We start from the raw sequence: 25,216 nt of genomic DNA, 5'->3' as shown, positions 1-25,216 counted from the left end.
TCATTTATCCGGACAATGGGAAGGAAGTAAATGTCGATGCAGTGCATCCACTTGTCATCCTAGGAAAATGTATATCAGTCCCCATCACTTGAGCATTCAGCCTCACAGATGATTGACTGAGGCACCCCTCTCATGTTAAGTAGCATGCTGTTCCATGAGCACGCCCTCTGAAATCAATTGTTGTTATCTCAGTCTTGCTATTCTTCTCAATCCCACTCCCTCCCTTCTCCTCTCGAATGACCTGGTCCTGAATAATGAAAACAGAGAAATTACTTTCACTGAAATTTGTACTCTGTTACTAGTCTGTTTCACTTTGTTTCCTCTGCACAAGCACAATGCTGCAGGGTTTGGGTTTACCTCAGAAAAATATTTGGCTTCCAACCACTTCTGCGGGAAAGTCCAAATTAAAAAACCTTTTTACTCAGGTCAGGAAGTTAACATTTATAGTATTACCAACTGTCATGATTTTAGTGCAGGTCTCATGGTAGATTTTGGTTTTCTTAAAGCCTCAGTTCCTGGAATCCTGTAATTACATGAGAACCTCAGCTTTTCCTTTTTATTTTTAAATGAGTTTCTCAAAGTTTCAGAGAAAAGCTTGAAAATATGACCCAAGTGCTTCCTACAGGCTCAGAAATCAAAAGGCAGGTAAGATTTAAGCCAGTCTCATTATTTTTTGGGTCCTGGCTCATGATTTTTGAATGCTTAGGGTTGGTAATCCTGCATTTATATTAATCTTGGATTTCGCAAAACCCAAGCTGAGAGTTTCAAAAAATAGGTGCCTGTAGCTAGGCACTTAGGAAGAGATTTTCAAAGGTCCTAAGCAATTTAGGAGCACAAGTCCCATTCAAAGTAAATGGGACTTGGGCTCTTAAATCACTTCATACACATTTTGAAAATTCCTCCCTTAAATAAGAACTACCTACTTTTGAAAATCAAGTCATTTCTTTAGGTACAAGAATGGATTTAGGAACCTAACTTTAGATCCCTATTTTTTAAAAATCTTGCCCCCTCCCTTTATTTGTCATGGCTAGCACTAACATGCCACCCTCCCCATCATCTTTCAACTCATAATAGTTTACAGATGGCCGACAAATGATGAAGTAATAATGATGGGAGCTTGGAGAACTGATTGAAGAAAACACCTTCTAAGCCAGATAGATTGTATGACATTCCTATGCTGTCACTGTGGCAGAGTCTCAGGAGACATTCTCTTCCTCAGACATACCATCAGCAAGTCCTTGTCCAGCAGAACCAGTCATGTTGGGCTCTGTAGTGCACCCTTTTTATCTTTTTTGAAGAGCTGAGTTTCTCTATCTACAAGCTTTCAGTCTACTTTGCTGCAACAATCTACCCGAGCTGAGTGGGTGACACTTGGAATCAGTGTCACCAGGATATTTTCAATGCAGTACCATCTTGGTGGATTTTGTACAATTTTGTTCAGTGATATCTTCAATGTTGAGGTAATTATAGCCAGTTAGCTGGGAGGTGGACCTGCACTTCTTGGCATGTGAAGATGAACGAGAAAGCTTGGGGCTAATTATTGAGACCTGTTAATGTTTTCCTTAGTGAAAGTGTATGATTGTCATAACTGTTCATCACCGGGGATTGAATTTGGGACCTCCAGTGCTTAAGAAATGTGAGCCTCTATCAGACTATCCTTCGCATTCACTAGCGAGGGATGCATCCTATTCACTGAACAGTGAGTTATTAAAATGTGGTGCAGGCTACCACTCTTTACCCTAATGTTTTCAAGGAAGGTTATTGAGAAAGTGAAGTGAGGACAGTACATGTCACATATCTTGAGTTCTTGGGTGTCCTTGACCCACTCTGGTCTGGATTTGGCCACCGTCGTGGAGCAAGCTGGAAATGTTAACCATGTGCCTCTTAGCTTATTCCAAAATGTTTTTCCAGCATGTTTCTCAGTGAGTTTTGTCTCCCTGTATTCTCATCTGTTCACAGATGAATCTCTCCAGCTGTAAGTCACTTCAAGCTTCCTTCTTAATACTGTAGGGGTTTATTCTCGCTCAGCAGTTCAAAGCATTAAACTCCCCTTAACATCAATGGAAACCTCGTGTGTGTAGTGGGGGCTAGATTAAAACTTTAAACTACATTTGCTTTTAACTTGATGCTGCTCCATAAACCTCAATGGATCACTTTTAAACCTTTCGCCCTGTCAAAGAACAAACTACCTTCTTCCTTAAGTCTGACACCATTACATTCTTAAATTGCGACTGTAGGGATATCAGTAAATCCTGCCCTCCCAGAAACTTACAAGCATTTTTGCAATTTCAGTAATTTTGTAGTGAATTATTTTACAAGTGATGATTCCAAAATGAAAATAAAATTAATAAATTTTAGAAAAGAAATTTTAAAAGTTTATTCAAAGGAATTTTCACTTGGTCTTACAATGCAATAAATCTGTCATTAATTATCATATCAACTAAATAGTAATTTACACTTATAGTATCCAGCACATTGCATTCAAGGATGTCACAAACGCTCAGCCACGAACATAAAATAATTAAGGCTCTTAACACTTCTGTGAGTAACAAGGATAAATAAAGTCTTGTTTTAACCGTTTTACTGATGAATAGCCTGAGGCAGAAAGATTAAGTGCCTTCACCTAGCCAAGTGTAGGGCTAGTTATAATACCCAGGAATCTTGACTCCCCTTCTCTCATAGGAAAACTCCACAGAGAAGGTTAGACTAGACAGGAAGACAAAGTCACAAGCTCTTACCTAGTGGGGAAAAATCAAGGTAAACTCCTTGGGAAGGAGCTGTTGTTATGACTACTATATGTGAAGTGCCACCAGTAATGAGATGGAGATTGTGAGGTTGATACGCCGATCACCCTGCTTTTAACTTCAGTCACATAAATGGAGATACTCCAGTATAAGAAAGAGCAGAATCAGGCTCTTGTTCATGCAGTGCTGTGCTAACTGTTGGTGCTAAATAAATTACCTTAGAATGTTAGTATTGATTATGATTTAAAGTGTTCTTTAGTCCTTATCAGTGCTGCATTTCTTCTCCTATCATATTCATATTTTTACAGATTTTTTTTTCTTTGAAGACAGCTTATTTTCTGTCTATATCACTCTAGCTGTATCATTCTGAATTTAAATGGTTAAATGGCTTCTCAGCTAGTTACTTATAGCCATTGTTTTTTCCCATCATAATCACAGCCACAGCAGTGATACACTATTCTTGCTTGCTTTCTTATAACTGAAGTACATGGCTGTTTATAGCATAGTATCTTTTTATATTATTTACAATTAAAAAAACCAGTATGTTAAGAACTGCTTTACATTTTTTACCTATATCATGAGAAGTTACTGTAAAGCCATAAACAGCATGAAAACTCTGGGTCTGAGCTCTTGTTTCCTATCAAAAGAGAAGGATCAATGAGCCTAAGATTGACCACAGACTTAGAAGCCAAATAATTGCACAAGAAAATATTATGTTATGGTAGGCTTCTGTGTGTGTATTTATTTATATGTGCGGGTGGCGGGAGGGAAGAAATCTTTCCAAGGCAAACTTTCATTATGTCTAGGATGTGGACCGAGATACATAAAAAATCGTGATTAAAAACAGAAAACATTGATCTTTGGAAGCTTTCCAGGGAAGAAGTCAAATGTACTTTTCATAATCTGATGGGAGTCAATATTGTGCAAATGAAATCTGTACTCTTCTAGGTAGCTCTGTTTCCTCTTCCTATATGTTGTGTGTAATAATTAGTAGTTATCTAATGGATGGACCTCGACTTCAGAGAGACAACAATTGTGTCAGTTATCAAGAAAGCAACAGAACTGTTTGCTTGCTTGTGTTTTGTTTTTAATGGGGCTGTTCGATATAACAATAGGAACAGTTGCAAATGCCCTGCGTTACCTGAAAAAAGTTCTTCGTAGAATAAATGGATGAAAGCAGAAAAGAAAGGTGTGGTTACATTTGTGTGTCTGACATGATCACGGCATCAAGAAAGATGTGGAAAAGGCATTGGAGGAGGGATGGTTTTGAAAAGCAGGTTTAGAGTAGTACAAAGAGGGTGGATCAGGGCAGAAGATTGGTCTTTGCCTTAGTTTTCTGTGAAATGGGGATAATAATGCTTTCTACCACTTTTTGTCTGCTTTATCTATTTAGATCATGCACTCTTCAGGGCAGAAACCATCTCTTACTATATATATGTACAGTGCCTAACACAATGGGACTCCAATCATGATTGGAGTGGCTAGGTACTGCTTTTAAGACTAATAAAAATAACATAATCTGCTCATCTGCACAGTGTATATGGGGCCTGCCTGTTCCTCTACTTGCAATTAGCTTTTCCCACTCATAATCAGGTGCTAATAAAGATATTTTAATATATGCAACTTACAGAAAAGTGGCCAGTTTAGAATGTAACAGACAAGTACTCACTCTGCTCTGTGAATCAGATTCCTCAAGCTATAAATGGATAATGAGCATTCAGAATACTCTGAATTTTCTAGTTTCTACTATGGTAGTTTAGTTTAGCCTAATGTTAATAAGGGACAAGTAATAAACTAAATGCAGGCAACAATAGACAATGAAATTGAAAATATTGATCTCTTACAAACTGAGCACCTGATCCAAAGCCCATTCACTGTCTTCAGCAGGCTTTGGGTCAGGCCCTATGGGTTCAGTTCTTTTGACATTTACTTGTGAAAGTAGTCCCACTGAAAATCTCTAGGATTATTCCTGTAAATGCTTGCCACCATGTTGGACATTCAAGGCCTAAATAGAGGCTACTATTCTTAACAAACAGTAAATTTCCTAGATTAATAGTGGCATCTTCATTCCCAAGGAAGATCAGACCAGAAATACCTGTCTCATTAAAAATCAGATGTTTATGAAATGTCAAGATGACTTTAAAAATTCCCTTAATTTACCCTGTAGCGAGGTTTCAAAGCTTGTGCTCTGTGATGCTTCTGAGGCAGATGGTTCGTTGTGAATTGATTTTAAGGAAATTTCTAAAAACATAAAGAATACATTTTCTCCGACAACCCCAAGTTCATAGCTTATGCTCTAATAAATTGGTTAGTCTCTAAGGTGCCACAAGTCCTCCTTTTCTTTTTGCGAATACAGACTAACACGGCTGCTACTCTGAAACAGCCTACTGTAGATCTTAGTGACTTAGAATGTGTCTATACTGGAGCTGGGAGGAGTGATTCCCAGCTCACACAGACATACTCACGCCAGCTGTGCTTGAGCTAACATGCTAAAAATAGCAGCATAACCTGGGCAGCACGGGTGGCAGCTCAGGCTAGCTCCTGGAGTATGTAGCCACCCAGAGCCCCTGGGTACGTACTTTGGTGGCTAGAGCAACCTGCTACCTGCGCTATCCTGGTTACGCTTCTATTTTTAGAACGAGCACAGGGTCATCTATGCAAGTTATGGATCACACCTCCCAGCTCAAATGTAGGTGTACCCGCAGAAACAGTTTTATTTATCAAACTGTTATAGATTCCTTCCTGTGACAGTATGTTATACTAGAAAATCCTTCTTATTGTATGTTGACTGAAGGCGACCTAAAGGCTCAGTTAGCAATCCTTACTCCCATTGCTGAGCACTTACTGAGTAGTTCCAGTGAAGTCAACAGGACTTTTCATATGAATAAGGTATTGCATGAACACGGTGAAAAAGTGAACATTCGTCATCTGTAGTATTTAAATTTGCTATGGTATTTGCAGTATTTTCCTTCCAAAACCGAGGATGTTATGTAAAGAGTGGGATACGGTGGTGAACCCTTCTAATGGCATTCGCTGTAGGGAAGCAGCCTAGATCTGCTATGCTATGCAGCAGGATTTTGAGGCACGCTTTTAGCAGGTGTTGGAACCCAGCAGAAAGCTGCTGAAGGTCTGCTGACTCATTGTGGCAGGTGCAGCTCATTAATGCTATCCAGGCTATAAGGGCAGCAGGAGGGAGCTAAGGCAGAAAAGATCCTCGAGGGATGGCTTAGGCGTTCTTTTTGAGTGAACAACAAAGCCAAACCTCGGGCAGGGAGTTCATTTGGATGCTAATTCAGGGTCGCTGTGCCCTGTTGAGGACCAGGTAGGGACTTGGACAATTCACATATTAGTTGCACTGCAGATAATTAGAATGTCACAACATAGCAGCTCTCGTGCAGAGGTGGGCAAACTATGGCCCGCCGGCCACATCCGGCCCATGGGACCGTCCTGCCCAACCCCTGAGCTCCCCGCCGGGGAAGCTAGCCCCCAGCCCCTCCCCTGCTGTTCCTCTGCAGCCTCACGGGCAGCGTGGCTTGCGCCCGCCCACCTCCCAGGCTTTCCAATAAGCCTGTCCTGCCACTCTGAGCGGCATGGTAAGGGGGCGGGGGGTGGGGGGGTTGAATAAGGAACAGAAGGTCCCGGGGGATGGAGGTTTGGGGGGGGCAATCAGGAGACAGGGAGCAGGGGGGGTCCCAGGAGGGGGGAACAGGGAGTGGGGGGGTTAGATAGGGGGTGGGGTCCTAGGGGGGAGCTAGGGATGGGGGTCCTGGGAGGGGGCGGTCAGGGGACAAGGAGTGGGGTGGGGGGTTGGATGGGTCAGGGGGCCTGTCGGGGCGGGGGTGTGGATAGGGGTCGGGCCAATCAGGGGACAGGGAGCAGGGTGGGTTGGATAGGGGATGGGGTCCCGGGGGGCGGTTAGGGGCGGGGGGTCCTGGGAGGGGCCGGTCAGGGACAAGGAGCAGGGAGGTTGGATGGGTTGGGGGTTCTGAGGGGGGCAGTCAGGGGGTGGGGACCAGGCTGTTTGCGGAGGCACAGCCTTCCCTACCCGGCCCTGCATACCGTTTCGCACCCCGATGTGGCCCTCGGGCCAAAAAGTTTGCCCACCCGTGCTCTAGTGTATTATTTTCTTGTAATTACTCTGTTTAACAACTGTATAAATCCTGTAGCTACACAAAGCATATAATCCTCTCATGTTCTTACAGTAGGGATGCATTTTTCCTCCTCCTTTCGATGATCTTTCCATTCCAACAAATTGGGAAGGACATCATGAAAAGCAGTGTGTTTATCACACAAAATGGAATTGTTTTATTATTTATTAGTTGTATTACTGTAGTGCATATGAGCCCCAGTCAAGGACCAGGACCCCACGTCATGGACCAGGACCCCACTGCACCAAGTCATTTACAAACATGTAACAAAAACATGATCTGTGCCCCCAGGAGCTTACAACCTAAATATAATACTAAAGATAATGGATCAATACTGACGGATGAGGAGTACATGGAACCAGTGAAACATCTTGCTGATCATTACTAACTTTATGGTATTAAATATTTTTGAACTGGAAAATGAGTCTTCATTCCGCTTTTGTGTGTGTTAAATACTTTTTTTTTTTTTTTGCCTAAGTTGAATATTGGGCCTAAATGCACCCTACTCTTTGCACAACAACAAACCATGGAATGAGCGAGGCTGCAATACAGCAGAGGCCTGGGATTTGGAAGACCCCTACTTCATTCACTGCATCCTGTCTATCCTCTGTGCTGAGGACTCAGTTTTGCTATCACTTATTCAGAATAAATCCATGCCTAAATAATAAATAATATGATTTATAGAATGAATAATATGATTTACAGAATAAATCTATAGCTTGCTATAGGTTTTCGCTGTGGTAATGGAAAAATATAATGTAATCCAACATAAGGCACAGATCCACAGGACCTCTGTCTTATTCACTGTGTGTTGTCCAAGCTATACATGGAATGAGGCAGGTATCCTGCAGTTATTTGAAATCATATAATTAGACTGTATTGTTGGGCATATGCACAAGAGGGCAGAGTTAGTTTTGGATCCAATTTTGACTTGACATTTTCACTGCCTTTTTACTCAGAACAGCCATTTTTGAACATTATAAATTTGTAATAAAGATTTGTGATTAATACTCAATTGTGTATAATCGGAACATTACAATTAAAATGTTCAAGAACTTGCAGTTATTAAAAACAACCAAACCCCCTAAACCTTAAATCGAAATGACCATAAGGTAAGATAACATATAAAAGATTTTGTTAACTTTAAAAAATGTCTACATTCAATTAACAGTATTGATATATAGAACTTCAGCTTTCAGATTTCACAAACAAATGTAACTGTGACCTACAACATACACTTCAGAACTCTCTTAACATACGACTATTTATATATTTTACATAGTTAGTTATGCATAAACTAGTGATGTATGAAATGAAAGTGTTTGCAAGTATGTGTTATGGGTCACTTTATACATCCCCAATTTGGCCTGTTGGTAATAACTGAAAACCCTATGGACCAAATGGTGAAATATGAGGATCAACATATATGCCAAATAAATGTTCCTTTTAACTGAATGTATTTGTTGTATAACTCGTGTCGATTCTGTAAAATAACCCTCTCTTAAACACACCGCAAATAAATGAGCACCTTTACTGTAGGCCATGGTTAAATAATTAAGAGTTCTAGATGTGATTGCCTACAACATACCTGTTCTTAACAGTAACTGTAGGTCACCTACTATATTTAACTTTTAAGTATTTGAGCATCTACATTCTTTCCATTAAAACATTAGGCATTCTGTATTGCGTATGTGTTTGCCCCGAGTGCTGATTTGAAAATTTCTTGATGAGCAAATATTTGTGTTTTACTGTCTTATGTTTTGAAAGATTTAAAGAAGTTTCCAGATTTGAAAAACAACCAACCATAAATTTCTAAAGCGAACATTTTCTAAAATAGTAGCCACTAGTTTTGGGTGCCCAGCGTGAGGCATCTCATGAGACATTTGGCTGTCTCATGTTGAGCAGCCAAAATCAGTGACCACTGCTGAAAATTTGGCTGCATCAGAATAGGAAAACACAGAGAGCAATACATCAGGCATAAACAGAAAAACTCATCACATGCTTATGTAGATCCTGGGAACTTCTGGCGTGACAGAGAAACCAAATAGAATTTCTAATAGAATAGTAAAATAATTCATGAAAGAAAATACCAGTGATGTCTCATTGAATATAATTGAAGTCTGATAACTAGGCGGTACAGTGGATTGTAACAGTCCCTGCTTTTTACCCTTGGGTAGCTGAATTCCAGTGTGTGTTTCAGTCAATTTCTTGAAATCTTTAATGCACATCCTGAGTGTATTTCAAAAACTTCAGGGAATTTAGTATGATGATTTGGCATTGGCTGACTGATTTCATGAAAGACAGATCCAGGTCTGTCAAGCAAGGATGTTATAGGTCCAAAATGAAGTACATTGGCAGAGCTTTGTGGGTAAATCTGAAGAGCACTTACTGGCACTACCATATTTATTTCTATTCTATTTAAGTCTTTCACTGTGCCATCTCCATGGCATCTCATGGTTAGAATACTGTAGACAGAAGGCACTAGAGATTAATCTAAGTGTACATATTTTATATTTTAAAAGTCTTTACTATGATGTAAATTATCAAATTCCATAGTGTAGTATGCTTAAACAATGCTCTAAGAAAACATGTTCTAGGAAGTAAAGAGGAGTTGCTCTAAGGATATGCATGACAGCACACACATGCTTGTAAACCTGTATTAAGGTTTGGAACTGTTGAAATTTAGAAGGCTCAGCCCTGGTCTACACTAGGACTTTAGGTCGAATTTAGGAGCGTTAAATCGATGTAAACCTGCACCTGTCCACACGATGAAGCCCTTTTTTTCAACTTAAAGGGCTCTTAAAATCGATTTCCTTACTCCACCCCTGACAAGTGGATCAGCGCTTAAATCGGCCTTGCTGGGTCGAATTTGGGGTACTGTGGACACAATTTGACGGTATTGGCCTCCGGGAGCTATCCCAGAGTGCTCCATTGTGACCGCTCTGGACAGCACTCTCAACTCAGATGCACTGGCCAGGTAGACAGGAAAAGAACCGCGAACTTTTGAATCTCATTTCCTGTTTGGCCAGCATGGCAAGCTGCAGGTGACAATGCAGAGCTCATCGGCAGAGGTGACCATGATGGAGTCCCAGAATTGCAAAAGAGCTCCAGCATAGACTGAACGGGAGGTACGGGATCTGATCGCTGTATGGGGAGAGGAATCTTTGTCAAAATCTCCCAGGGCATGAAGGACAGAGGCCATAACGGACCCGAAGCAGTGCCATGTGAAACTTAAGGAGCTGAGGCAACCCTACCAGAAAACCAGAGAGGCGAACGGCCGCTTCGGGTCAGGGCCCCAAACATGCCGCTTCTATGATGAGCTGCATTCCATTTTATGGGATTCAGCCACCACTACCCCAGCCGTGTTGTTTGACTCCTTCAATGGAGATGGAGGCAACACAGAAGCAGGTTTTGGGGATGAAGAAGATGATGATGATGATGAGGTTGTAGATAGCTCACAGCAAGCAAGCGGAGAAACCAGTTTTCCCGACAGCCAGGAACTGTTTCTCACTCTGGACCTGGAGCCAGTACCCCCCGAACCCACCCAAGGCTGCTTCCTGGACCCAGTAGGCGGAGAAGGGACCTCTGGTGAGTGTACCTTTTAAAATACTATACATGGTTTAAAAGCAAGCATGTGAAAGGATTAATTTGCCCTGGCATTCACGGCTCTCCTGGATGTACTCCCAAAGCCTTTGCAAAAGGTTTCTGGGGAGGGCAGCCTTATTGCGTCCTCCATGGTAGGACACTTTACCACTCCAGGCCAGTAGCACATACTCGGGAATCATTGAACAACAAAGCATTGCAGTGTATGTTTGCTGGCATTCAAACAACATCCGTTCTTTATCTCTCTGTGTTATCCTCAAAAGAGTGAGATATCATTCATGGTCACTGTCATAAATATAAAGGGAAGGGTAAACCCCTTTGAAATCCCTCTTGGCCAGGGGAAAGCTCCTCTCACCTGTAAAGGGTTAAGAAGCTAAAGGTAACCTCGCTGGCACCTGACCAAAATGACCAATGAGGAGCTGGGAGGAGGGAGAGAAACAAAGGGTCTGTGTCTGTCTGTATGCTGCTCTTGCCAGGGACAGAACAGGAATGGAGTTTTAGAACTTTTAGTAAGTAATCTAGCTAGGTATGTGTTAGATTATGATTTCTTTAAATGGCTGAGAAAAGAATTGTGCTGAATAGAATAACTATTTCTGTCTGTGTATCTTTTCTGTAACTTAAGGTTTTGCCTAGAGGGGTTCTCTATGTTTTTGAATCTAATTACCCTGTAAGATATATACCATCCTGATTTTACAGGGGGGATTTCTTTATTTCTATTTACTTCTATTTTTTATTAAAAGTCTTCTTGTAAAAAACTGAATGCTTTTTCATTGTTCTCAGATCCAAGGGTTTGGGTCTGTGGTCACCTATGCAAATTGGTGAGGCTTTTATTCCAACATTTCCCAGGAAAGGGGGGGTGCAAGTGTTGGGAGGATTGTTCATTGTTCTTAAGATCCAAGGGTCTGGGTCTGTAGTCACCTAGGCAAATTGGTGAGGCTTTTTACCAAACCTTGTCCAGGAAGTGGGGTGCAAGGTTTTGGGAAGTATTTTGGGGGGAAGGACGCGTCCAAACAGCTCTTCCCCAGTAACCAGTATTAGTTTGGTGGTGGTAGCGGCCAGTCCAAGGACAACGGGTGTAATATTTTGTACCTTGGGGAAGTTTTGACCTAAGCTGGTAAAGATAAGCTTAGGAGGTTTTTCATGCAGGTCCCCACATCTGTACCCTAGAGTTCAGAGTGGAGGAGGAACCTTGACAGTCACCTGGTTGAAATAGGGTGCTTTTCTTCAGGGGACACTCAGAGGTGCCCGTTCCTGTTGGGCTGTTCGTCTATGGCTGAACAGAAATGTTCCCTGCTGTTAGCCCCGGGGAGAGGGGAGGGTTGAGGGGGTAGTCACGCGGTTGGAGGAGGCAAAATGCGACCTTGTAATGAAAGCTTGGCACGGAGGGGGTGGGAGGATCGGGGGTTCAATTGGCTCTCTGGGGCGCTCCACGGAGTGGGTGGGAGGATGCAGCTATGTCTGTAGGGTGGGGCTCACAGCTCGCTCACCTCTGGTGGCAGGGTGCTGGTGGATGCTGTGGTCCATTTTCCGGTGACACTGGCCGAGGTGACGCTGGGGGTCAGCCCTGCCGGGAAGGTGAGCTTCCGCAACTACCTGGATGAGGAGACAGGTGAGCCAGCCCACCCACCATGGGCTTCATCCTTTTTTTTTCTCCACCAGCTGCATGTGTTTCAATGATCACAGGATCTTCTCCTTCCCAGAGGCTAGTGAAGATTAGAAAGAAAAAAAAAACGCACCTGCCAAGAAATGTTCTCTGAGCTCATGCTGTCCTCCCACACTGACAGAGCACAGACGAATGCGTGGAGGCAAATAATGTCAGAGTGCAGGAAAGCACAAAATGACCGGGAGGAGAGGAGGTGGCTGGCTGAAGAGAGTAAGTGGCGGGCTGAAGACAGGGCTGAAGCTCAAATGTGCTGGCAGCGTGATGAGAGGAGGCAGGATTCAATGCTGAGGCTGCTGGAGGATCAAATCAGTATGCTCCAGTGTATGGTTGAGCTGCAGCAAAGGCAGCTGGAGCACAGACTGCCACTACCGCCCCTGTGTAACCAACCGCCCTCCTCCCCAAGTTCCATAGCCTCCACACCCAGACGCCCAAGAACGCGGTGGGCAGGCCTCTGGGCAACCAGCCACTCCACCACAGAGGATTGCCCAAAAAACAGAAGGCTGGCATTCAATAAGTTTTAAAGTTGTAAACTTTTAAAGTGCTGTGTGGCATTTTCCTTCCCTCCTCCACCACCCCTCCTGGGCTACCTTGGTAGTCATCCCCCTATTTGTGTGATGAATGAATAAAGAATGCATGAATGTGAAGCAACAATGACTTTATTGCCTCTGCAAGCGGTGATCGAAGGGAGGAGGAGAGGGTGGTTAGCTTACAGGGAAGTAGAGTGAACCAAGGGGTGGGGGGTTTCATCAAGGAGAAACAAACAGAACTTTCACACCGTAGCCTGGCCAGTCATGGAACTGGTTTTCAAAGCTTCTCTGATGCATACCGCGCCCTCCTGTGCTCTTCTAACCGCCCTGGTGTCTGGCTGCGCGTAACCAGCAGCCAGGCGATTTGCCTCAACCTCCCACCCCGCCATAAGCGTCTCCCCCCTTACTCTCACAGATATTGTGGAGCGCGCAGCAAGCAGTAATAACAGTGGGAATATTGGTTTCGCTGAGGTCTAAGCGAGTCAGTAAACTGCGCCAGCGCGCCTCTAAACGTCCAAATGCACATTCTACCACCATTCTGCACTTGCTCAGCCTATAGTTGAACAGCTCCTGACTACTGTCCAGGCTGCCTGTGTACGGCTTCATGAGCCATGGCATTAAGGGGTAGGCTGGGTCCCCAAGGGTACATATAGGCATTTCAACATCCCCAACAGTTATTTTCTGGTCTGGGAATAAAGTCCCTTCCTGCAGCTTTTGAAACAGACCAGAGTTCCTGAAGATGCGAGCGTCATGTACCTTTCCCGGCCATCCCACGTTGATGTTGGTGAAACGTCCCTTGTGATCCACCAGAGCTTGCAGCACTATTGAAAAGTACCCCTTGCGGTTTATGTACTCGCCGGCTTGGTGCTCCGGTCCCAAGATAGGGATATGGGTTCCGTCTATAGCCCCACCACAGTTAGGGAATCCCATTGCAGCAAAGCCATCCACTATGACCTGCACATTTCCCAGGGTCACTACCCTTGATATCAGCAGATCTTTGATTGTGTGGGCTACTTGCATCACAGCAGCCCCCACAGTAGATTTGCCCACTCCAAATTGATTCCCAACTGACCGCTAGCTGTCTGGCGTTGCAAGCTTCCACAGGGCTATCGCCACTCGCTTCTCAACTGTGAGGGCTGCTCTCATCTTGGTATTCATATGCTTCAGGGCAGGGGAAAGCAAGTCACAAAGTTCCATGAAAGTGCCCTTACGCATTCGAAAGTTTCGCAGTCACTGGGAATCGTCCCAGACCTGCAACACTATGCGGTCCCACCAGTCTGTGCTTGTTTCCCGACCCCAGAATCGGCATTCCACCGCATGAACCTGCCCCATTAGCACCATGATGCATTCATTGGCAGGGCCCATGCTTTCAGAGAAATCTGTGTCCATGTCCTGATCACTCACGTGACCGTGCTGATGTCGCCTCCTCGCCCAGTATCGCTCTGCCAGGTTCTGGTGCTGCATATACTGCTAGATAATGCATGTGGTGTTTAATGTGCTCCTAATTGCCAAAGTGAGCTGAGCGGCCTCCATGCTTGCCTTGGTATGGCGTCCGCACAGAAAAAAGGTGCGGAACGATTGTCTGCCGTTGCTCTGACGGAGGGAGGGGCAACTGACGACATGGCTTACAGGGTTGGCTTACAGGGAATTAAAATCAACAAAGGGGGTGGCTTTACATCAAGGAGTATTTCAGGCAGGACTTCACGGAGGGTTCCAATAAGAAATGGTGCACCGAAGTAATTGTCCTTATTGGAACAAGCAGGTTGGTCTGGCCTCTGATTGATACATGGCTAGATTTACGTCGCTGCACCTTCTCTGTGAGTGACTGCAGTGTTACCTAGAGGAATGAGTCCCCTGGGCGGGAGGTGGGAGGGGGAAGCAAATGAGTACAAAACAAATCTGTTCTATTTCTTGTTTTGATCCACTCCATCTATCTTTTACATCTTTGGCTAGCAGCAGACGGTGCAGAAGGACTGCAAGCCATCCACATCTCATGGCTGCTCGGCAGAAGATGTTACAATAGGACTGCTAGCAATCCGTATCACCTGCCTGCTCACCATAAGATGGTTCAATAGGACTGACTGCAGGACTAAAGAGAATGACCTGGTCAAGTCACTTCTAATGTAGTCCTTGCACCCATGTCTGCCCAGGCGCTCCTGGCTGATGAGGCTAAGAGCACCTTGGACATGACAATGACAGCTACCAGTCCTATTGTACTGTCTGCTGCCACAAGGCAATGGGTTGCTGCTGCTGTGTAGCAATGCAGTACCATGTCTGCCAGCACCCAGAAGACATACGGTGACAGTTACCTGAGCGGGCTCCATGCTTGCCGTGGTATGACGTCTGCACAGGTAACTCAAGAAAAAAGGCGCGAAATGATTGTCTGCTGCTGCTTTCACGGAGGGAGGGAGGGAGGGAACGGGGGCCTGACGATATGTACCCAGAACCACCCGCGACAATGTTTTAGCCCCATCAGGCATTGGGATCTCAACCCAGAATTCCAATGGGCAGCGGAGACTGCGGGAACTGTGGGATAGCTACTCACAGTGCAACGCTCCGGAAGTCGACTATAGCCTCGGTACTGTGGAAGCGCTCTGCCGAGTTAATGCACTTAATGCACTTAGAGCATTTTCTGTGGGGACACACACACTCGAATATATAAAACCGATTTCTAAAAAACCTACTTCTATAAATTCGACCTCATTTCGTAGTGTAGACATACCCTCAGTGTTGTGTTGAGCTAGGTTTCCTAGGTTAGGGAGGTGAAAAGGATTTTTGGGTCAGAAATGATTTTTATCAATTGCATGGAATCAAATTAGGTATTGGGAGGATTTGTGGCAGCGGAGTGGTTTATGTGCCTTTGATAAGGGGCTGGGTTGGGAATTGAGAAGGTTATATTTTCCCTTTTTTGGGTTTTTGGGTGAGGGATCCGATTTGGTGACCTTGTCTGGAAGCAAGAATGGGGGACTGGTTAGGTTTGTGTTTCTAGCATCTGTTACATTAATTGGGAGGGAAGGAGTTGCAATTGTAAGAGTAGAGAATTGTTTCAGAGGAGAGAGATTTGTGCTGGGTTATCTTAAATTGCTGTCCTCAAGATGTATTTTAAGTCATGCAAGCACATCTAGAGCATATAGTTAGGTGGCATTTTTATAAACTTAAATAAATTATTATTTGATGTTATTTGGGCTGGGTACTGCCTGTGAGTAGATCCATAGCATTTCTACAGCTGCCACAGGGCCTGGGCCAGCAGGTGAGTAAATCTAAATAATTAATACTTCTGTAGCCGCTCCATTCAAGGATCTACTTAGGTACTTATATGGCCCCTTTCAACGCAGTATCTGAGTAACTCCCAACTATGTTTAGATTTATCCTCTCAACATCCCTATGAGGTAGGGAAGTGTAATTAAGGCAGAGAGGGCAGCTGGGCATACAAGTCTCACTGATAGTGGGATTTGGGTGCTTAACTCCCTAAGTGATTTGCCTGGGGTTTTACAGTCTGTGGCAAAGAAGGAATTGAACCGAGATCTCTCAAGTCCTGGTCCACAGCCTTAATTCCTCAAAGTGTTTTGCAAGCATTAATCAGTTGAGCCTCACAGTACTTTCTGTAAATTATCCCCATTTCTCATGTAGGTGAACTGAAACACAGAAAGTGTACACAACTTAGAAGTTAAGTGAAGAAGGATGGTTAAGTGGTAGGGTGCTAACCTAGGACTTAGGAGCCCCAGGTTAAATTCCCTGTTCTGCCAGAGATTTCCTTTCTAATGTTGTGCAAGACACTTCAGCCTCTCTGTGGCTCAGTTCCCATCTGTAAAATGAAGATAATAGTACTGTCCTACCACAAAGGGGTGTTGAGGCACTCAGACCCCCTACAGTGATGGGGGGGAAGGACAACGATATAAGTACCTAAGAGAAAACTTGCTTGAGGTCCTAGGAAGCCTGTGGCAGAGCCAGCAACAGAACGCCAGTTCCCCTGACTCATAGTTCTGTGCTTTAAATGCAAAATGATCCTGGATCTTTGATATTTGTGCTCTGCATAGCACTTTAATGGTGGCCATCCTGGTTTGCCTGGGTTTGTGTTCTGGGTTGCACTCAGTGCATAGAAAAAGATAATTAGATTAAGAAGGTGTGTTCTGCACTAACGTTTCCATGTTTCCTTCCTTCTCTTTACAGCATTTTGTTTGCAGACATTGTGGGGTTCACTAGTTTGGCATCACAGTGCACTGCTCAAGAGCTGGTGAAGCTTCTGAATGAACTCTTTGGCAAGTTTGATGAATTAGCTACAGTAAGCATGTCATTCTCTTTTTTTTTTTCTTTTTTTTTTCCTATTCAATTTGAATTGCTTTTTGAATAATGATGTCTTGGGTGGATTACATATGTTAGAGACATGAAATAGATTGATTGCTAGCCCCATTTCCACTGTGAGGCCCATAAATCATGAGTTGCTAAGGTTTCTTTTCATTGATTCATATTTTTGAGATAAAGCAATCCATTTAAATGGTAAGAAAAGAAACTGCAGTTGCTATTTTTAAAATACTTTTTCCCAATGCTCTTGATGGGGCCTAGTTACAATTAATGGAGGTAACTATTAAAACTGTACTTTTTTACTATTCATAGAAAAGAAATAGTATAGTGGAAGATGTGAATATTGAATCTATAGTATAAATCTATTATGTATTGGTGACAAGAGCTCAGAGCCTCAGTTCAGTTCCTCACTGACAGTTGCCCATTTCACAGAAACTGTGATGGCTCATCAGAGAGGCTATTATGGATGTAATAGATGTATTCTGATTACAAGTATTTATTATCTAGTCACAGCACCCACAGAGTAATAGATGCCTTATGGAATAAAAAGACAGGCACATTCTTTGCCCATAAGATCTGATATTCTAATGGTACAAAGATATAGCACTTGAGACAGTTGGTGGGGAAGTTGGAAGATGACCAAATGAGTTCACGTGGTGTTTGTGTCTGACACCCATGTCCTGTTCCAAATTATGTTCTATATTATGTACAAAATGTTTCCTCCACAAACGTCCTTTTCAATATATAGTGATCCTTTAATCAAGACTCTCCATTCCTTCCCATAGGGTGCTCACCATCCAAAAACATCCTCCCATGCACTGTGCTCTCTCACCATCCTACCATCTCCTCTCCTGACTCCACACAGCAACCCAGCATGTGTAGTTCTGCTCATCCCAGGGATTAGCCTCTCTTAATTTCCTCAGTACAAATCCTCTGTCCCTGTATATTACTCTGATGTCAAGCTTTGAGACAGAGGAGCCGTTTCCATCCCCGCATTCCTTTGCCAAACTGCTTGCTGATAAGACAGCTGGAAGTGTCTCCTGGGTGGGAGGAAGTCTCTTGCTGTATGCGATACCAGAGGGTGGGGAGGGTGTGGTGACCTTTGGGCCCTCCTTTTCTCTCAGTTGTCTAAGAGAATGGGGCCTCTACATGAGGGTCGTCACAGGTGATCAGGGCCAAACTGTGTCACAGGAGACCAGAAACTGTAAAGGAAGACCATGACTGAACCTTCTCTCCCATCCCTTAAAGTCCCCACACACAATGGTGGTCAGGCCCAAAGAGGTGCTCTGGCTGGTCTGCAGCCTCCCTGCCCCATTGCTGCAGCAATTCCAGCTGAAGTGCCTTCCGTCCCTCTGTACAGTGGCCATTTCTGGGCTTCTCAATTCCTCGCCCTGCAAGTGGAGCAGCTACAGTTTCTGCTGATGCCATGTTTGTTCCCAGGGATATGGCCCCACCTCGGGAGATGTTCTTCCTTCCTTAGCCTGTATGATCGGGGGGCAGGGCTTCTAGCATCCACTAAGCCCTTCCGCACGTGTTTTAACTGTTTCTGCAGGGGCTGTCTATAGCATAACAAAAGTGAGGGAGAAATTCACTTTTCCTTTTAGATCAGTGTAGCCTAAAAACTTGCCTCATGTAGCCACAGAAGCTTTTATAATTATCTTTAAAAATTATTCAACCTCAGAGCTGCATTTAGGGATGCCATATGCACCAAACACTAGCACGGGCAGAGCTGATTAGACTGATGGCCTACGGGATGGATGCCAAATGACAATGGATTTAGGTGGGAAGCTTTGCATAATTTCTAAATGCCAGCACAGCTCCATGAATGTCAACCTTGTGTGACAATAAATAAGCATTTGGGCCATTCCTGATGCCCTTTACGCTTGAATGTTTTTCACAATTAAAAAAAAAATCACTAATCGCTATGGGGCAAAGTTCATTGTAGTCAATGGGAGTCTTTGGATCAGGTCCTAGCTCTCGACCAGACATTCAGCTCAAGATGACTTCTGCATTTTCTTTAAAGAACTAATAAGAACAAACATTTTAAAATAAAAAAAAACCCAAATATTCAAACTCCAGGAATTCAGTGGAACTTATTCTTTTTATTTTATTTATAAAATGTACCTACAGCAATGGTGTCCTTCGCCTTTGGCCAGATAGGGTATCTCTGTATTGGGTGCCTTCTGATCGAGCAGTGATATATCTATGGTGTGAGTTAGCCTGTCTTTCTCCGGATTTTAATAAGGGTGCTTGCATTTCCTCTGGTTGCTATGACTTCCATAAGAGGAATCTATTGCACGCTGGGTGCTATAGAGGGGAGATCAGAATGCGGATAATGCCTGTGTCAGGAGACGAAGATGAGCCAAGTAGTCAGGTCATACAAGAACACCGTGGGAGGACCCGAAACTGCCCTTTTGTAGGGCCTGGGCATTGAATACATGATTATCATGAGAAAGGGATTGTCACTGCCACCAGTTCTCTTTTCCCTGTTCTGAGTCCTCACCATCTTGTCTTGCTCCATTTCATCTTGTTGACACTTTATCTCCAGCAGTTGTAGCTCCTACCTATTCCCTGTTATATATCATTCATTTCTTGCAAGGTATTTCTTGTCTGGGTTCCCTTTCCCAGGGGCAGGATGCCCTCCTGGGGAGTAATGTAGTGGAAGCATGGACACCCTTTGAGAAACCAGATGAGAAAGTAGATTAATCCTCTGAAGTTTTCAATGTGCCATAGAGGTCCAGCCAGAGGACTCAGATAATTCTTCAATGAAGACCATGAGAGCCAGGCATGATTTAAGTGAGCAAGTTCTCTTGCAATTCCTTCCAACAGCTTGAGGAGACACTAAAGTGTTTCTCGGTATTAGAGTCAGATTCTTGTCAGTGGATCACAATTATGCCTACACAGCTATTTGTCCTTCTCACTTTCTTTCCGAGAACTCAAAGATGCAAGTGTTTGATACCCCAAAGAGAGAGAGAATGGCATAGAAGGCTATCTATCTAAGGTACATATGTGTAGAATCTGAACAGCTCACACTTTTTAATGCATTTATGTTCACCCCTGTGAGCTATCCCCATTCCCCATTCATGGGGAACTGAGCCATAGAGAGACTCTCACTTTTCCAAGGTCACACAGGAAGCCTCTGGCAGAACAGAGAATTGGACCTAGGTCTCCTGAACCTCAAGCTCATGTCCTAACCACTGGACAAACTTTCCTCTTCTAGGAAGGCTCATCAAAGTCTTGTTCCTTCTTTGGCTGCATTTATGCTGTAACAGAAAGCTATCTCATTCTTATGATTTATTTCCTTGAAGTAAGTCTGTTTCTGCACTGGGGCTTATGCAACTAATGAGAACATGATAGGCATGCTTCTCCTCTCCTGGTGTGTCTACTCTTGGACATTCCACACCATCATTCTAGCACTGAGGCAGCATGCAGTGTGTTCATGCAGATGGTGACAATAAAGAAATCAAGAACATAAATCTAACCCAGATATAAACACTAAAGGAGGTATATGGTAGAGTTTTAAAACTACATGGTGACTCTGTTATGCACTCGCAAGATAGCCAGTTACACATAAATCCCACAGGCTGCATGTGAGTAGAGTGTGGAGCAACTGGAAAGATTAAATCCACTGCCCAAACCAGGCCCAGGGTGCAGGGCTGCTACTGTAGCCTATGGACTAGAACAGCCCAGTTGAGCTGCTTGCACTGAATATTAGCACTATTGGAGCTGCATAAACGTGAATGCGTGGCGCCTTCCTGTTCCAGCCCCATTGTGTCCTGAGCCAGTATATGTAGAGCCAGTGGTGATACTCGCAAAAAGAAAAGGAGTACTTGTGGCACCTTAGAGACTAACCAATTTATTTGAGCATAAGCTTTCGTGAGCTACAGCTCACTTCATCGGATGCATATTGTGGAAACTGTTTACATGGCACACTGGGGTTGCACATAAATCTCTGTGAGATCAATCCACCATTGGTATCCCTGCCCAGACAAAATGTGGGGCTTAACGCCCAAGGCACTTAAGCAGAAGCATAAGTTTGAAGCTAATGGGACTACCATGTACTTAAAAGTACCCATGTGCTTAAGTACCTTGCTGAGGTCCGGAGCTTCACTTCAAGGGTAAATTTCATCCTCTGATTGGAGCAGTGAACTCCCCTTCCGCCCCCAACTTTCTAAAATCTTACACACGGTTTTCCTTTGAGAATGAAATTAAATCTCTTGTCTCTTCTTAACAATGCAAAGGCATGAACCAGCATTTGCATGCGACAGTAGTTTGTAATGTACAGCAGCAGAGCGTGAAAGAGGACAAAACCTGTCTTCTTTTTTTTTTTCTGCAACAAAGAGAGGCTTGTAATCATGTCTCCTTCAGTCAGATGAAATGTGCACAGCAATACATGATTTTTTTTCACAGAGATTCTGATCTGCTGATTAGAACAACTACTGCATGTGTTTTGTACCGGATTAGTTCAAAATCCTCATCTGTATTGGTTAAGAACAATGGTGTGCCTTAACAGTCCCCGGGGGGGAAATGCAAAGAAAATCTACAGCCATTTAGTTGCGATGTGTACGGTCCCTGTGACTACTGAAGTGTGATCTGTGGTTGTACATTGTGTTTGTTGTTGGTGCTTAGGAGCCAACATCAATTGGAAGTGGCAACTTGTGCCCCCTCTTGGCAAAATAATTGCCCTGTCTTACAAAGGTAATACAGAAAAATGATCCCAGATACCACTGCAGTAAATGTGGTAGGAGGAAAGGGCAAATATTAAAACAGCATTTACTTACTGTGAGTAAATCTTATGGAAACAGATGGGCTTGAATGTTTCTCAGCATTAACATTTTAGTAAGGTGTTTTTTTTAAAAACATTTTAAATAGCACCTTTGATCCCAAATGATCCCAAGCTATGTTAAAATCTATTATAATAATCATTAGGGGCTACATTGAGTCTTTGTTCCTAGCACTAAGTATTGGGTGGCATGTAGTTGGGCATCCCTGAAAGGAGTTCTGGAAAGGTTACAAGACAATATCTAATATTTCTTCTTATTCCTCTGCCCTGTTATTGCATAAGAACATAGATCTGATCCAGTGTGGCAATTCCTGTGATCCTGTGGAGTTCCTACTTCTGAAAGTGACCAGCACCAAGTACTTCAGAGAAAGGGGCAAGAACCCTGCAGGAGACAATTATGGGATAATCTGGCCCTGAACAGAAACTTGCTACTAACCCAAAATACCTAGAGAAGATGGCTAATGCTCTGAAGACAAGGATTAATATCCGTTCCTAAACTCTTATTTATTTGTTTACTATTTGCTATTTAAACTTGGATATTCTTTTTATTCATCTATAGCTAATGCTTTTTTAAATTCTGCTAGGCTCTTGGCCTCAGTGATAGCTCAATGCAGTGAGTTCCACAGGTAAATTGTGTTGTGTTTTCTCTTAAAGTGTCTTTGTCAGTTTCCAATTTCCCACCTTTCAATTTCATTAAATGTCTCCTTGTTCTTGTATTACAACAGTGCGAATAGAAGTTCCTGATCTACCTTCCCCATGCTATGGATTATTTTGTATATTTTTGTCATGTCCCCTCTTATTTATCTCCACTCTAAGGTAAATAGTCCTTGTCTTCTCAATCTTTCTTCATATAAGGGTTTTTTCCAAGTTCTTAGTCTTTAACTTTTCCATTTCTGCTAAGTTCTTTTTTACAAAGGAGTGACCAGAACTGAACACACAGGGCACACAGCTGATTTACATAATGACATTGTAATATTTTCTGTTATTCTCCATCTCATTCCTTATGCATCCTAATGTTTTGCTTGCTTCTTGACTGCTCTTTTTACACTGAGCCAAGATCTTCATTGAACTGTACACAACGATGCCATGCCTTTTTCTGGAGCTGATGCAATTAATTTAGACTCCAGTAAGGTGTATGAGCAGGGGAAATTATTCCCTCCAGCATGCATTACTTTGTCTTCAAATTTTGTCCCTTTGCTGTTCATCCTGTTTTCCACATCATTAATAAATCCATTACACTGCACAGGTTCTAGCATGGACTCTTTTGGCACCCTGCTGTTAACCTTTTTAATGATGAACATTGACCATTTATTCCTACTCTTTGTTTCTCTCTCTTAGTCAGGTTTTGATCCATGACTGCACTCTCACACCATGCCTCTTACGGTATACCTATTTATTTCCTTTAACAGCCTCTTGTTTAGGACTTTGTCAAAAAGACCTCTTGAAAGTTTAAATAAACTATATCAACCAGTTCTCCTTTATCCACTGTTTCATAGGCATGCTCAAATAATTTTTGAGAGATAAGGGAGGCACAATTTTCTTAGTAGCAGGCCAGGCCCTGACTAAGCTGTCTGGCTACCTCTTAAACCCCACATCCAACCCAAGCTTGCTCAGCATGGGGCAGAGGTGCAGGGCCTCCTTAGCCCAGAGTTGCTCCTTAATGCCCTCCCCTCCAGTGAGGGCTTTATACTCCCTATCACAGTGATGAACCCAAAATTTCCCCACAGGCTTCCTACATCTAATATACATAGAGAAGTTCTTACTATTTGTATGTATGCCTTCAATTATTTGCCTTTCAAATTCCACCTTAGTCCTACACCTAATTTCCTTCTTAGAAATTGTCTATTGGCTTTACTGGGATTGGGCTTCCATATGCTGAAAGCTCTCTGATTGCTTTGTATAATGTCTTGGATGTTGCCATTTAGTTGCATTGATTTACTTTTTGTCTTCCTATTTCCCTTTCAGTTTAGAGTTATATATGCTATGAGACTCTGTGTCAGTAGAATCCATGCTAAATCTAAGTATTTTAGTTTATTTACTCTTGACTTTAAGAACTTTTTGACCAGCTTTTGCGGGGAGGGATAGCTCAGTGGTTTGAACACTGGCCTGCTAAACCCAGGGTTGTGAGTTCAATCCTTAAGGGGGCCATTTAGGGATCTGGGGCAATTGGGGATTGGTCCTGCTTTGAGCAGGGGGTTGGACTAGATGACCTCCTGAGGTCCCTTCCAACCCTGATATTCTATGATTTCTATTAAATTCCCCTCTTTCTAAAGTTAAGGGCTAGTTTGCGGTACCTTTCCTCCCTCAGAGACCTTGAACTTAGTTATATTCTAGTCACTGTTACACAGAGGTTTAACGGTAGTTGCTTCTTGAACCAACTCTTGTTTCTTCCTTTGTACTACATCAAGAATAGTTTTGCCTCTTTTGTGCTTTAGAACTAGCTGTTTCAAGAAGCAATCATTTAAGAAATTGTTTCTGTAAACATTATCCCATTGTGACCAGTTAATATATACAGATAATTGAATTGCTCAGTGATCGTCATTGGACTAGATGACCTCCTGAGGACCCTTCCACCTCTGATATTCTATGATTTCATTAAACATTGCCTTGTTGTGCTGTCTGAGCACTGTGCAATTCTTGCCCTGGTCTGGAAGCTGTTGGTAGAATAGTCAAAATTCTTACTCTGCCAGTATTCTTGTAACATGGGATTTGTATCCACACAGATTCAGTTGTGGTCCTTTCCATTCAGAATTTTTATCTCCCTAGATTCTGTGGTATCTTTTAGATACAACACTACTCCGCCCCACCACCCTTTGACCTGTTCAGTTTATAGCCAGGTATTACAGCAGCCCTTTGATTTTTCTCATTTCACCACATTTCAGTAATGTCTATTTTGCAAGGTCATCTGCCATTGCCAGGCATTTACACATGCATAATTTTCCAAAATATTCACCTTGAGGTGTGGCTTAATTTTCCCATGTTTAGTCCCTGCTTAAAGTGACATTATTTTTGGAAAGCTTGAACAAAACCTGTTCAGTGGTTTTTGTGGGGTGAGAGACTGGGAAAGAAATCCTTTGCTTTTTCCGATTTATTTATTCTTTCTTCAGCACTTGGCTTTTCAACCTTGATGTTGCATTAGTGTTAGTAGTTGCATAGGACATGCATAAAGCATGACTGAAGTACAGCCGCCTAGAGGCACAGGCAGAAAGCTAGGCATAAGACCAGTACATGCCACACTGTACAACAGTTAGAGTGGCAATGAAAAGTTTTGTCTAAGTCTGTCATGTTAAATTGCTCTTACCAATGTGCCTTATAGTAGTCAAGCATGTAAATTAACATACGTGACTATTAAACTGGTTCTCTACCCAGCTGTTGCAACCACTTTGACATTCCCATATTGCTAAATTAGAGCTAGATCCCAACTAGATTAGAGGGGAATTCCAAGG

At 43.1% G+C, this 25,216-nt stretch overlaps 1 protein-coding gene across 1 annotated transcript in view; it reads left to right on the top strand.

Moving 5' to 3' along the window:
- The window catches only part of ADCY1 (adenylate cyclase 1), a 227,861-nt gene that overhangs the window by 105,936 nt on the left and 96,709 nt on the right, over positions 1–25,216 (top strand). The window contains exon 4 of the mRNA XM_084620103.1: positions 16,856–16,967. Coding sequence (XP_084476229.1) covers positions 16,856–16,967 — 112 coding nt within the window. The remainder of the gene's footprint in view (positions 1–16,855; positions 16,968–25,216) is intronic.

This window comes from Lepidochelys olivacea, assembly GCF_965140295.1.
Source record: "Lepidochelys olivacea isolate rLepOli2 genome assembly, chromosome: 2".
Taxonomy (NCBI): Eukaryota; Metazoa; Chordata; order Testudines; family Cheloniidae; genus Lepidochelys; species Lepidochelys olivacea.
This window is presented reverse-complemented; position numbering and strand designations above follow the sequence as displayed.